The sequence below is a fragment of the Taudactylus pleione genome, unplaced genomic scaffold (assembly GCF_031769625.1).
Source record: "Taudactylus pleione unplaced genomic scaffold, aTauple2 ptg000347l, whole genome shotgun sequence".
NCBI lineage: Eukaryota > Metazoa > Chordata > Amphibia > Anura > Myobatrachidae > Taudactylus > Taudactylus pleione.
Window position 1 is genome coordinate 558,635 of NW_028284748.1, and position 14,298 is coordinate 572,932.

The 14,298-nt window shown below is 45.3% G+C and overlaps 1 protein-coding gene across 1 annotated transcript in view; it reads right to left on the reverse strand.

Annotated features, from left to right (window-relative positions):
• The window catches only part of LOC148508739 (heterogeneous nuclear ribonucleoprotein M-like), a 105,388-nt gene that overhangs the window by 12,429 nt on the left and 78,661 nt on the right, over positions 1 to 14,298 (reverse strand). The window contains exons 10-11 of the mRNA XM_088444078.1: positions 13,295 to 13,378; positions 5,380 to 6,041 (exon numbers count right to left, since the gene is read on the reverse strand). Of these exons, the coding sequence (XP_088300204.1) occupies positions 5,380 to 6,041; positions 13,295 to 13,378 (746 nt within the window). The remainder of the gene's footprint in view (positions 1 to 5,379; positions 6,042 to 13,294; positions 13,379 to 14,298) is intronic.

The following is a 14,298-nucleotide window of genomic DNA, read 5'->3' on the forward strand; positions in this document are numbered from 1 at the left end:
GTTATCCTCCCAAAAAAATTTAACATTAGTATAAACTATTTCCTGAAAGGTTTTCCTCACAAAGCCTATTGTATATCATATGAATGACACCACCTCTATAGCTTAAATTAGGAGAGCTGCCATGGCTATTTGAAAATATGCTGGTTGTGAGTTTGACAGATTTTTGAAAACTTTACACATTTTGGAAACGGCATAAGAGATTTAAATACAATTTTTTATTTTTCTTAGACTACATATATACTCTCCATATACCAAATTTGAACAAAATCTGAACTGGTGAGGTAAAATTTTAACAAAAAGTGTGATGAGTTAACATTGAATGGCCCTTGTGGACAGACACCACTCGGCAGTACACTGAAGACCCAGCAAGGCCACACCATGCCGGGACTACGAATAGCGGTTGTGAAACCTCCACTAAAAAAAAAAACAAACATATCAGACGATGTTGGTACGCCCAAAGTCAGGACTTGAAACCTCAGACATCCCGCCTGAATTTAAGAAATAGACTAAAGACTGTCTGAACAGTAGGGCACACCTACTGACACCATGAGAGAAAAAAAAAAAAAAAAAAACAGCCAAGGAAGCATGGTTGAGAGTAACCCAGCCCTGCCGGACAAAGTCCCCGCGAGTACTGTCTATTGCGGTCACCTGGCGAACAGGCCTGCCCAATGGCTTTGTCACTACTCCTTGTATTCAACCTGTACCTGTAAAATAAGGGTCCACCTAGATCTCAACTCAGATTGCTGGATTCAGAGCCCAGAGTGCTAACCAGGATACCCTGGAACCTGACGACAGGTTATGCGTTAGGCTGCAGCAGTTCACACACTGGTAATACTTCCGCAACTGGTCGCCTGCTGCAAAAGAAAAGCAAACAGACACTCAGAAACAACTCATAACAGAGTAAGAGACCACAGTAACTGAAAACTACAACCGGTCAGTAACATGCAGAGCCCTGACCCAAGTCAGGGGACAGACCCTTACCACGCAGGAACACTGACTTGGGCTAGGCTGTCTACACAAAGTGCACTCTAGCGAACACAGTGTAGTCGAAAGCAACACCGTACGGTGTTACACAGGACAAGTCCTGAAGCTGTGAAATTGCACGCAAATCTCACCAGATGGACTGACTAAAAGCTATATCTCTGTCAGGATTGGAAACCAGCCTTCAACATAGAGAAGAGCTGTGCTGTTGTTCCAGCAGGTGAACCAGATGAACAACCAGGTAGTTTAGAGGAACTCCATAAAATAGATTTTTTTTTTATAGCAGGCTCATAACCCAGAGAATGCAGGGTGTGTGCGCACATTATGCAAAGACACCTAAACACTGGTGATGACCCACAATAGAAACCCCTCGGTACAGTGCCATACTGGATCTAATGTATTTGAACTAGGCAATTTTATCCGGCTCTATCATCCCAATGTCACCGACAGCGGTCAGGGAACCAAACCTAGGACCCTGTGCAACTGTATGACTGTAGGCTGAGCCTCAGCAATAGCTTACTGCAGAGGGGAAATTGAGACAGCCAGATATACCCTCTATTATGATATCTGTCATATGTACAAAATCTTTAAAAGGATACAGAGTCACCCGAATCACAGTAAACCAAACAGTACCATGATTTCCTGCGTCAGTCTCTAGCTTCCATGTCCTCTATACAGACAGAACACAGACTGTCCGAGCTACAGACCAGTAGGGTAGACCCTGATGAACCACCCATAAGGAGACCATGCAGGAGAGACTGTATATATATAAATATTTATATAGCGCACATATTCTGCAGCGCTACCCCCCGATAACCCTCGTACTGTAACAGGGGAACCTAAACCTCCATGGGTTGGATCTCGGCAGGAACAAAGTAAGGTGACCAGTATCGCACCTGGGCTCTCTCATGTAAATACTGGGAAAAACCACAAACTCTACATAGCCATCATAGGGGGAAAGTGGAGCTTGTACACAGACAGCTGCAAATCCCACAAACAGGTGACTAAAGCCGACCACAGTCAGTGTAAATTGTAACTTGATCCCTGTTGGCTAGAAGCCCAGAGTCAGGTTATGTGGAGGGGGGGGGGGGGGGGAGGGAGAAAAGCTCAAACAGCTTAAACATGTAAATTTCACAGTAATGCAACTGGGTAACAAACATTCTAAACACAAAACCAGCCATCATACTTAACCTTCCTGAAGAGGCAGAAACCATTATTGTACTATTTCCTGGCAAACCTTTTCCAGGCAGGGAAGGTTGCTGGTACCACAAGGGGGAGTCGGGGTGTGCAGCCAGCTCCTCCCCTGGCGCTGTCTCTCACTGCTGCGGGCACAGACACAAGTGAACTTCCCATAATAAGGGAAAACACTCAGTGTAGCAGCCTGTCTGCTTCCCTTCCTCCAGTGTGTCCGATGCCACGTGCGCTCCTCATCTTGTGAAGAGGGGAGCAGCCGACCAATAACGCAAGATGGAAGCCATGCTCAGCCAGCGCGGCAAACTGCTACCCTCTAGAAGGGCAGTAGTGCCGGCCGGCTGCGGGTTCAGGCGTGCTCCGGAACGGAAGCCCAATGGCCAGTTTCACACCTGCCGGTTTTGACCAGCCAGGCATGAATCGGGCGGTAGCAACCCGGGTTTTTCCAGGCACGGTGTGCCTTTCACAAGCAGCAGCTTTGAGCCGCTTTGTATGTATTTTTTATTTTTTTTTATAAACCAATTGGACATGCACAGCAGCAGCTGCTGCACAAGGCCGGCCGGCAGAAGCCAGTGTGTGAGAAAGGAAACATTGTTTCCTTTACACCACTGGCGTGCAGGGACGGCACAGCCACGGCACGGCAGCCGTCATGCACAGTAGATATTTCCGGCTGTAACACGGCGACCGTGCCGTGTGAAAGGAGCCAGCAGATTCCCTGCATTACTATATTTCACAGCTGGCTAAAAACCGGGCTGCTTTTTGTCGCCCGGCCAAAACCGGCAAATGTGAAATAGCTCAATCAATAGCAGGCCGGAAGTGAACGCAGTTCACATCCCCAGTAGCGCTGATTAACACAGCCGCCGGACCTCTCGATGTGTGCAACGGGTGGGGCACACATCGCAGACAAAGTAAAAAAGTTAATAAAAGAAAAACTAAATCTAAAGTACCCAGAAACAGCCCAGGTTCCCTGGGTACTTTAAGGGAGTAGCTCCTCCCAATCTGCAAACTGTGGTCTTAATTAGTATAACTTTAAAAAAAAAAAAAATTAAGTCTAATTAAGTACCAGCTCCTTCGGTCCCTCAAGCAACCCCATGGTCCAGTGTCCCCCAGATCGGATGAAAGATAAACAAGTGGCAATAGCAGGACAGGAGAGAGAAAAGCGATCACAAAAATGTGATGTAAAACATGTCTAAGTGTGAGCCTGCATGGTTCACCATATGGATGGATGTATGAGACACTACACTTTCATTCCTTTGGTTATACACAGTCAATTTACTGCTTAACCTTTTGGTTGCTGAGGGTTTTTTCACCCCTATGCTGAGGTAAGTCATACTCTTCACATTCCAACATCAATGATTTTGTTATACAGTATCCACAAAAAATATTTTTTTAAGACCTGTACTTAGAATGAGTAAAAAGTCTAATAGTATTTTTTAACATGTCAACATTTCAATATCAAAACTTTTTTGGCAATTTTGGTTAAATTTTATTTAAGTGTAAAGAAAGCAAACCGGATTATTTTTTATTTATTTTTTTTTTTTTGTAAACACCACAAATAAATACTTTGTGGTTCTTGCTTTAGCATTAATTTACCATTCAAAATTGCAACTAGCAGGATTGTACGTATAGGTTTTCATGAAAAAAAATAAAAAAATTACACTTGAAAATCTTTATTTGCTGTCTCACTAACGGTATAGGAATAATAATCACAGCCCAAAAAGGCCTACAGTTTTTTTTAAACATAAAAAATCATCACCTCATTTAATGCGGTAGGTTTTCAAGTTTATACAACATAGGGGAGCTTTGGACTCTCTCCCCATGCAAGGAATTTTGTTTGTGTATGATCACCAGACAAAAACTACAAAAGGGACACATCGTATGAAAGAGGAGACTCATCTTTCAAACAAGGGTGCCCCTCCCTTGATCTATGGAAAATATTTTTTTTTTCCATAGCTCTTTGTGATCAATGGTGATTGCAGGTGAAGTGTCCCCTTAGCTGCTAAAGGGAAACATCATTTGAAAGAGGGGACTAGCTCCTTTCAAATGTTGGTGTTGGTGCCCCAGTGTGAACAGGTGCAATTATGGGCTTGAGAATACGAAGTGCTCTCAAGCACTTCATACTGCTTTGAAAGAGGGGGCATTTCCCATATTTGTAGGTGCCAGGGTTGTGGACATAGAGGGACCTCAAGTCGCTCGCCCATATTTTCATTTTTTGTTTTTAGTCAGCACCTTGAATCCAGCTAGAAGTCAGTGCCCACAAGTCATCCAGACCAGATGAGTGGGACTCACCGTCCGCTGTTTAGGTGTACATGCAGTTGACGTCATACGCAGCAAAGGGGGTACAACGGCTTGCTAAAGGTCATGTTGTTCCAAAAAAGGCTTTTAAGTTTCTATCTTTGCTAACCAGATCTATTTTTCACATATCCCGTTGCTTTGTCATTATTTAGAAAGGGTGGTCCACCTAGAATGACCCCACTTTAAATATAATCTGCTCAAAGCACTGGAGAGCTGCCAGTTCTCTGTACTATAGCTCTGAAAGCTCTAACAAAAGGACTGTACACAGACTGCATTACTTGGTTTTGAACTTCAGTATTTCATAGAAAATGTCCCTTAGCACAGAATGTGAGCTGGGAGTAATTAGAAAACAAAAAATATAATTTTAGAAACACAAATATATGGGTATCTAAACTAAAATTAAAAAGATTAAATTAACATCTAATAAAAAATAAAAGTTTAACAAATTTTCAGTAGTCTAGTTAACATTTTATTTTTTAATATTTATTAGAAGAGTCATTAATTTACCTTGGAGCACATGACTAAAGTTATATGATCTATAAAGCTAATACACAATTATATTATTACGGTCATACTATATTAACATAAGTCCCTTTATATAAACTTACTCATTAATTTAATATGTACTATGGAGCTACCTAACTGCTTTGCTCACATACTTAGGAGAATGTGCAAAGTACACTAGGTAACACTGATAGAACAATGCGGGAAAAAGCCTGTGTTAATGATTAAAGGATTTCTCAAAAGCATGTGTAATTGATTAATGATTTCTCCAAACTTATTAATTCAATGAATGTCGCAAAAACAGATTAAAATAGCTTTTAAACATGCTCTATGTCTATCAATATAAACAGAACAAAACAGTCACCCACAAACTGTTGCATTATAAAAAAAAAAAATGACCATACTCACATTTCGAACAAAAATTTGGCATCCCTTACGCGGCAAGACATTTATTCGAGCTCCACCAGTTCCTCCAGAAGAACCCGCAAAATGGCTTTGTTCGATGTCCATTGGTCTGCCAAAATTTGACCCTATACCTTGTCCCATAATGGACCCCATCCCAAGGATCGTTCCCATCCTATCAAAAGCATTTGAGCCAATACGGTCTAGTCCCGTTCTAGTTATGGAGTTGCTGCCAAGAATGCCCATAGATGGTAGTCTGTCTATTATAGGGCCCATACGATCCAAACTTGATCCAAATGATGAGGACCCCAAATGATCAATGGTAACATCAACTCTGTCAACACCAGAGCCAATGCGGTCCAAGCTTGATCCCATTCGTTCTATGCTGGAACTAGTTCTGTCAACTGAAGAGCCCAATCGATCCACACCATAACCCATACTAGTGCCCATCCTATCTAGATTAGAGGCTACAATTCTATCAAGACTGGCGGAGTAGTCTATACTTCTTGTTGAACCAATGCCAGATGCAAGCCTTGCTGCACTAGAACTGAGGCGATCCATGACCATCCCCATTCTATCAACTTCTGGCCCTACCCGGTCTATTCCTTGTCCAATGCTAGAGCTCATTCTGTCGATGCTGCCAACAAGGTTGCTTGCTACAGACCCGGCTATAAAAAAAAAAAAAGACAAAATGCCATTAGTAATCAAACAATAGTTCTTAAACTGGTTCAGAAAAGAGGTCTAAACAAACATCAAATTTAAAGCATTTATTCACAGAGATTGAAACCGGCTCCACCCGGATCCCCCCATCTTCTTGCTATGTAATATGAAAGCCATACATTTTTCCCTGTTTCCCCTACACAGCAAGAAGTCTGGTGATGTGGTCTATTGAAGAAAATATCACATCTTTATGATTTACTACTTTTGAAACCGGCTGCAACTTTAGTTCATATTATGGAGATCAAAGACATAGGCGTGAGTGGTTTAATCAATTTACATTAACAAGACCGGGAGACATGTAAAAGCTGCAGCAGTGTGACCATGGTCAGACAGTTTTAAATAATTTTATAACATTCAAATATAATTTACAGAAGATCCAATGTTTACTGGATTTGTATTATACAAACAGATTTAATTAATTTTCTACTGTTCGAGCCTTAACCCTGTAATGACAACAATGACTACATACCGCTAAACACCAGAAGTTCCCAAACTCTGCCATTACAGTCCACGCTGTAAGGATATCCATGCTTGAACACTGGTGACTTTAGTACACCAGTCAATTTGGTTTAACCATCTGGACTCAAGCATGGATATTATTAAAAAGTGGACTGTAATGGCGGAGTTTGGGACCCTCTGCTATAAACCGTTGTGCTCTTTGGTTTCAGAAAAAAAATGAGTTATGGTACCTTTGTTAACTCTTTTTTCGAAGTCCATAGGGTCTACAGGGAGACGTTGGGGTGTAGGTGGTGGTTGAGGACTGGGCACCACGAGGTCAAAGCTTTCAGCTCCCAGGGTGCATCGGTCTATACCCCGCCCCCGAGCCAGAGGTACCTCAGTTCATGACAAGTCAAAGGCCGGAGAAGGAAGACTGGTACACACAAGAATCACACTGGAAATCGATGACCAGAAACAGCCAATATGAAGCCAATGGCGTCAGGGCAGGTGCCCTGTGGACCCTATGGACTTCAAAAGGAGAGTCAAAGGTAAGTTTTACCATAACTAATTTTCTTTCAGGATCCATAGGGCTCCACAGGTAGACCTTGGGGATGGCCCAAAACAGTCATTTAAGGGTGGGTACGCTCCTGTGTTGAGAGGAGAATCCGGCACCCAAATTAAGCATCCTGCGAGACAATGTATCAAAGGCATAAAACCTCAGAAATGTATGGACAGAGGACCACGCGGCTCTCATACAAAGCTATTCAACTGAGGCGCCACGGCGAGCTGCCCACGAAGGACCCACAGAGCATATAAAATGAGCAGTAACCGTAGCCGGTACAGGAAGGTCTGCCTGCATGTAAGCCTGTGAGACAGTCATGCGAAGCCATCTAGCCAATGTCTGTTTGTTGGCTGGCCAATCCTTCTTGTGTAATCCATAGAGGACAAATAAGGAGTCTGATCTCCGAAGGGAACTGGTATGGTCCCGTATATACTGAGGGCACAGACCACATCCAAGGAGGCCTCACCTGCCGATAGGTCTGGAGATTGAAAGGCCGGGACTAAAATTTCCTCATTAACGTGGAAACGAGTAACAACTTTTGGAAGGAAACCAGGACGAGTCCAAAACACAGCCCTGCCCTGATGGAATATCAGAAATGGGAAGCGACAGGAGAGTGCCCCTAAATCTGACACCTTTCTGGCGGACGCCACAGCCAGAAGAAAAAGTATTCGCTGTGAGCCACTTGAGTTCCACAGAATCCAGGGGTTCAAACGGGGGACCCTGGAGGGCACAAAGCACTACTGACAAATCCCATGGAGTCACTGGAGGGACAAAGGGAGGTTGTATATGGAGGACGTATACGGAGGACACCCTGGAGGAAGGTGTGGACATCTGGTAGTGGAGCAAGTCTACGCTGGAACCAAATGGATAGAGCAGAGACATGCACTTTCAGGGAAACCAGGCGGAGCCCAAGGTCTAATCCAGCTTGAAGGAAAGCCAGGACTCTGTAAATTTTAAACACTTGGGGGTCGTAGCTTCTGGTACGACACCATTGGAAATATGTATGCCACACTCTGTGGTAGATCCGAGCAGAGGTTGGCTTATGCGCTCTGAGCATAGTTTTGACAACAGGGCTAGAGAATCCTTTGGACCTCAGAAGGGATGTCTCAAGAGCCACACCGTCAAAAGACAGATGACCCAGGTCCGGGTAAAGGCAAGGAACCTGAGACAACAGGTCCGGTCGTTGAGGCAGCAGGAACGGAGTGTCAATGGAGAGACTCCGAAGATCTGAGTGCCAATGACGTCTGGGCCAAGCTGGAGCCACCAGCAGGACAGTGCCTCAGTCTTGTTTAAACTTCCGAAGAACCCGAGGAAGAAGGGAGATTGGAGGGAATAGGTACGCAAACTGGAAGGTCCTACTTCACTGAATGCATCTACAAAAGGTTGCCTCGGCATCCCTTGTTCTGGACTCGTACACCGGCAGTTTGTGATCGTGTCGGGAGGCCATGAGGTCCACCTCTGAGAGGCCCCATCTGCTTAATAGGATTTAAAAAACATCTTGGTGAAGAGACCATTCCCCGGGATGCACGTTGTGACGGCTGTGGAAGTCAGCTTCCCAACTAAGAACTCCCGGAACAAACACCGCAGAGATGGCCGGGAGGTGACCATCGGCCCATGTCGGAATGCATAACACTTCTGTCATTGCTGCCCGACTTCGAGTGCCTCCTTGATGGTTGATGTAAGCCACTGTAGTGGCATTGTCGGACTGTACCTGTACAGGTTTTCCGTGAAGTATGTCCTGGGCCAGTATGAGGGCCCTGTAGACAGCTCGAAGTTCCAATATGTTGATTGGCACGGTTGATTCGACCAATGTCCAACGGCCCTGAAAGGAGTGTAGACCGGTCACTGTGCCCCAACCCCAGAGACTGGAGTCCGTTGTTAGAAGTACCCAGTCCGGGATTCAAAAGGAACAACCCTTGGTTAGATGGGATGTCTGTAGCCACCAAGATAGGAACAGAAGCACCTATGGAGAGAGTACCATCATCTGAGTTTTGATCAGATGGGGTAACCAGTTCCACCTGGAGAGGATCAGCCTTTGCAAAGGCCTGGAGTGGAACTGAGCATACGCTATAAAATGTCGAAGGTGGACACCATGGATCTGAGAACCTGCATTGCTGAGACACCTGGCGACTGTGGAGACATCTGCGTAGTAGTTGAAGTGTGGAGATCTTGTCTGTCAGAAAGATTCTCTGATCTTGACAATCCAGCAGGGCTCCCAGATGAAATCACTCTCTGTGAGGGATTCAGGGAGGACTTTTTCCAGTTAATTAACCATCCGTGCTTTTGAAGGAAAGCAATGGTTAGCTGCAGATGGCGGTGAAGCACATCTGGGGATCCCAAGGTGGTCATCCAGATATGGTAGCAGTCGGACACTCTGACCACGCAGGTGGGCCGCCATGATAGCCATAATTTTGGTAAACACCCATGGATTGTCCAAAGGGCAGAGCCTGAAGTTGGAAGTGTTGCTGTAGTATAGCAAACTGGAGATATCGCTGATGTGAGGGCGCTATAGGTACGTGTCCTGAATGTCCAGAGATACCATAAAGTCCCCAGGCTCCATAGCTAGGATGATAGACCGTAAGGTTTCCATCCTGAACCTGGATACCCTGAGAAATTTGTTCATCGATTTGAGGTTGAGGATTGGCCAATGAGACCCATTAGGCTTCTGAACCAGAAATAGAGTAGAATAATAATAGCGGGACTGGAACAATTACCCCTGCCTGCAGCAAGGACTGTATGGCTTTCTGGATTTGTACGGCCTTGTTCGGATATGAAGGAGGGCCGGTGTAGAAAAACTGGTGGGGAGGCAGTCGAAGAAATGAGAGGGCGTACCCGTGAGAAACCACTTCTTTTACCCAAGCATCCGTGGTGGTTTGACACCAGCACTGGGCAAACTGAAGAAGTCGGCCTCCCACTCTGGGATACCCCAGAGGGAGGCCCGTCCCGTCAGGCTGAGGGCTTATCCTCAGGTTTTTAAGCAGGGCATCTGGTGATCCAAGCCTGCTTGGTCCTGGGCTTGGCGTCCCTAGTGGAAGCCGACTGCCTAGGAAAGGTCTGACCGTTAGGCTTTCCGTGAGGACGAAAGGACTTAGATGTAGCCCGAGGCTTTGTAGCAGCAGTTGCTGAAGGCAGAAATGCAGTTTTTGATGCTGCCAACGTAGTTACAAGTCAAGGTCTGCGCCAAACAAGATCTCCCCATTGTAGGGTAACACTTCTAGACCTTTCTTGGAATCCGCATATGCCTTACATGAGCGTAGCCACATGGTACGGCGGAGAGACACTGCTGTGGAAGAGACTCTGGATGTTATGAGACTGGAGCTGCTGCATCTCGTATGTGAGCGCCGAAAGACATCTGATCCCTAGAAGCATCTGAGGGAAAAGAGTCTTCAAGTAAGTCAGCCCAGCTCTCTCTAGCTTTAGCCACCCATGCAATAGACATGGTCGCACAGGCAACAGTGCCTGAAAGAGTATATCGATTTAAGGCAAGATTCCACCTTTCTAGGATCCTTCAAAGAGGTTACTGTAGGGATAGGTAACGTAGCGCTTTTAATTAAACGCGCAACATGTGAATATACTGCAGGGGAAGTCTCCCATTTTGAACAATGAGACGCAGGAAATGGATAACAGGTGGTCAGACATTTTTTGGGCTGAAACCTCTTACCAGGCATCTGCCAGACTGTAGCCATGTGTTCAGCTAGTTGATCCGATAGCGGGAACTCTGCTGAAGCCACCTTCTGTCATTTACACAGTGGGTGCTTAGATTTAGGGGCTGGCTCATCATGTTCTATGAGTAAGATGGATCTAACAGCTCGCACCAAGGCAGGAATATTAAATTTTAGACTGACTCACGTCCTCCCCCAGAGGGGAGTCGGTGTTAGAGAGATCTTCTGCCTCCTCAGATGACACTTCAGAATCGGAGCAGCGTGGACTGTGATGTTAACACAGGACGCTTAGAAGGCTTACTGGGTAGGGGCTTCTCACCTTGCAACATAGTTTGAAAAGCTGTAGAGGTATCCACCAGACTCTATACTGAGTTAGAGAGTAGGTTAACCCATGGAGGGGGCACAGGAGGTACCTGTATCGCGTGAACCTGTTGTGTCAACCCTATAGGGGGAATTATGGCCTGTTGTGATAACCCCATAGGGGGAATTACAGCCAGTACCGCTAGGTGGTCCGCAATAGTAGCCAGCACCTGAGAAAAGGAAGCCCAGGGGGGCTCTTGTGCAGGAGCTCTGATGGACCTGGTGGAGTATAACACTTAACACATAACCCATCTTGTATCAAATCCTCAATTAAGCCTGCAGCACCTAATTTGCATGACAGCAGTATGGGTGCAGCTGCTAGCTTGCTGCTCTTGCCTTTGCTAGACATAGCTGTAGAGTAGTATAACACACAATATGGGTATGTAGGATACAAGTATGAATGCAATATACTGATCCTGTCTTATGCTTGGGCAAGCTGCAGGAGCACACAGCACAAATGTGGCACAGTGCAGTAACCAACCGTATGCAAAAAAACTCACAAATACATTTGTTGTAGAGAGGTGAGGCACTGGAAAAACCATGAATACACCTGTATGTTAGGGCAAAGTAAGAAAAAAAGATGGAAAGATATATACTTGACAGTATAGAGAAAGAACAGACAGGCAGCGCTAGCATAAGTCGCATTCAATGCAGAAATACCATATAACTGCAGAAGGGCACTACAATCAACTACAGAGATTCTGTGGTCAGTGGCTCAATATTTGGTAGGCTATAGCGCTACACAACCTTACTCCAGAGAGAGGTATGTAGCTGGGACCAGACCCTGCGTTTCCCTGAGAGCTGTGACTGGAGAAAATGGCCGCCGGGACCTCTGAGGGGGCGTGGCCGGAGGAGGAGAGCAGTTCAGGGAAGAGACCTCAGAGGAATGACGCCCTGAGCTGAGGGGAGTGGCTGCTTTAATGGGGAAAGCTGACCTCCCCATGCTGATTTTTAATCACGGGACGCTGGATTCCCGCTCCATATGTACCCTGTTGGTCTAGTGGATCACTTTGGACAAAGCCTGTGTGTTCACTCTCAGCGCCTCCGTTCTGTCCCCTGAGACCGGAGGTATGACTGACAATCTGCGGGTCACCGCACCGATGACCCGCCTTAACTGTCCCCTTGCGTCCGGGCTGCAGTCTGGGTCCGTCCGCAGAGCCGGTGAGCGAGGACCCCAGGATGCCCGCTGAAATCCCAAGCCGAAGCTGGCGCCCGGAGAGGTGACGGAGCGGCAGCTCAGATGTCCTGTGAACAGTCTGCTGCTACACGCTCAGCAGGAAAATATAAAATAAACAAATCATAAAATAAAAGCTATTTGGGCTGCCTAAGCAGCCCACTGCATAATAGTCACCCGACTCCAGCCAGGCACTGACGAAACTGAGGTGCCTCTGGCTCGGGGGCTGGGTATAGGGGGGATGGACCGATGCATCCTGGGGGCTGAAAGCTTTAACTGCGTGGTGCCCTACTGGAACACTCTGATCTAAATAATAAGCTTCTGGCTAATTTGGAACCAACTTCTTTTGAAATTAAAAGGTAGATTTCCTAACTGCACATGTGAAAAAGCAGCACAATGCATCCTATATGTAAGTGCAACTGCAGGCCATGATGATGAGGAGGTACTTAAGTGGTAGCTGATTCGAAGAGGTAAGTCCCCCCCATACACTAGGCGACAGATTTCAAAATCCTGCGTTGGGATCGGAAACGCCGATCTGCCGGTCGGAAACGCAGACCATCTGAGGATCGGTGAAATTCTACATGTTACATTTCAGATGTAAATCAATCATTTTGGATCGTGATTTACAAAACTAGTGAAAATCCAACAATGTTGGATTTCACCGATCCTCCAACTGGGCATCGCAGGAACACAGCATCGCAGCAATCCGTCACTGGTGTACAGAGGCCATTAGACAGATCAGAGATGTTCCTAAGCAAGTGTGAATTCTGTAAACGGGTGGAAATTTGTATTTGGTTTTGCGGTATGGGCTTACATAAATAGGAAAATTAAATTTATAGTGTTCTTCTCCCGGCCCTTTTTGCAGTTACAGACAGCTTGGAAAACAACGTGCAAAGCGCTTTTACAGTCAGTATGCTAGCAAATTGAGCATAATCTGTAAAACAGTTTTTTTTTTTTTTTTTTTAATACATACAACATGGAAATTGTTAAGCTGTAGTAACTTACCTAACCCTCTATCAAAAGAATCACCATAACTCCTGGACAGAGAATTCAACTCAATTCTGTCGCCACTCAATCCACGATCAATTTCTATGGGAGAAAAGACAAGCTTATGAATAGTCAACGCACAATATTTTCCTACTTCATTGTTATAAATATGAACCTATACATATCACATTTAACTTAAAATAACACTCAAATTTCATCATCTTTCTTTATATATCTAAATGTATAATTTTAGTAATTGGTACTACCTTTCACTCTCTAATGCACTTTTTAGAAAAAATCTAAAGCATATTAGTTGTAAAGATGTGTCTCTTCTAAAAAGTGAATATTGTAGGTCATGTCAGATGGTAAGCTATAGCTATCAGGTGATACAACTTGATTATAGAATGATTGAAAAGTCCAAAGAATCAGGTGGCTGGTTTATAAAAGTTTCTAACTGGCAAAATCTGCATGGTTTCACAACATGGGAAAGCCAGTAGTCACAGTGGCGTTGCTTACCTTACTGACACCCAATGCGGTGGTCCAGGATCCACGCGGAAGAAGGCGTGGTCTCGTAACGCAAAGCCACTCATGTGTGCCACTCTTGGAGGCATGACCGCATGTCACGTCCCACCCGTTCTCAGCACTCAATGGGCCTTGGAGACAGGCGAGAGGCTGAGGGTTGCCTAGTATCTGCTGCTCCACTGAGTAAGCCCGGCTTACTCAGCTGGGCAGCCTCCAATCCTCTCCCCTGCTTCTCACTGCAGTGTGGCTGCTCGGTGAAACCATCCAAAGGGGTGACATCAAAATGGAGCAGCTCTGCTATTTTGCTGTCACCCTCTCGGATAGTGTCACCCGATGCGGCCCACATTCCCCTTGTGATGCCAGTGAGTGGTCATGCCAGGCAGCTGTACTAATTAGGAGCTCATTTATTAGTCAGGGTTCCTCTTTAACTAACAATAAAATATTCAACTTCAGAAATAACTGAATAAAAAAAAAGAATGGATAAATTATAAAGAGGAAAC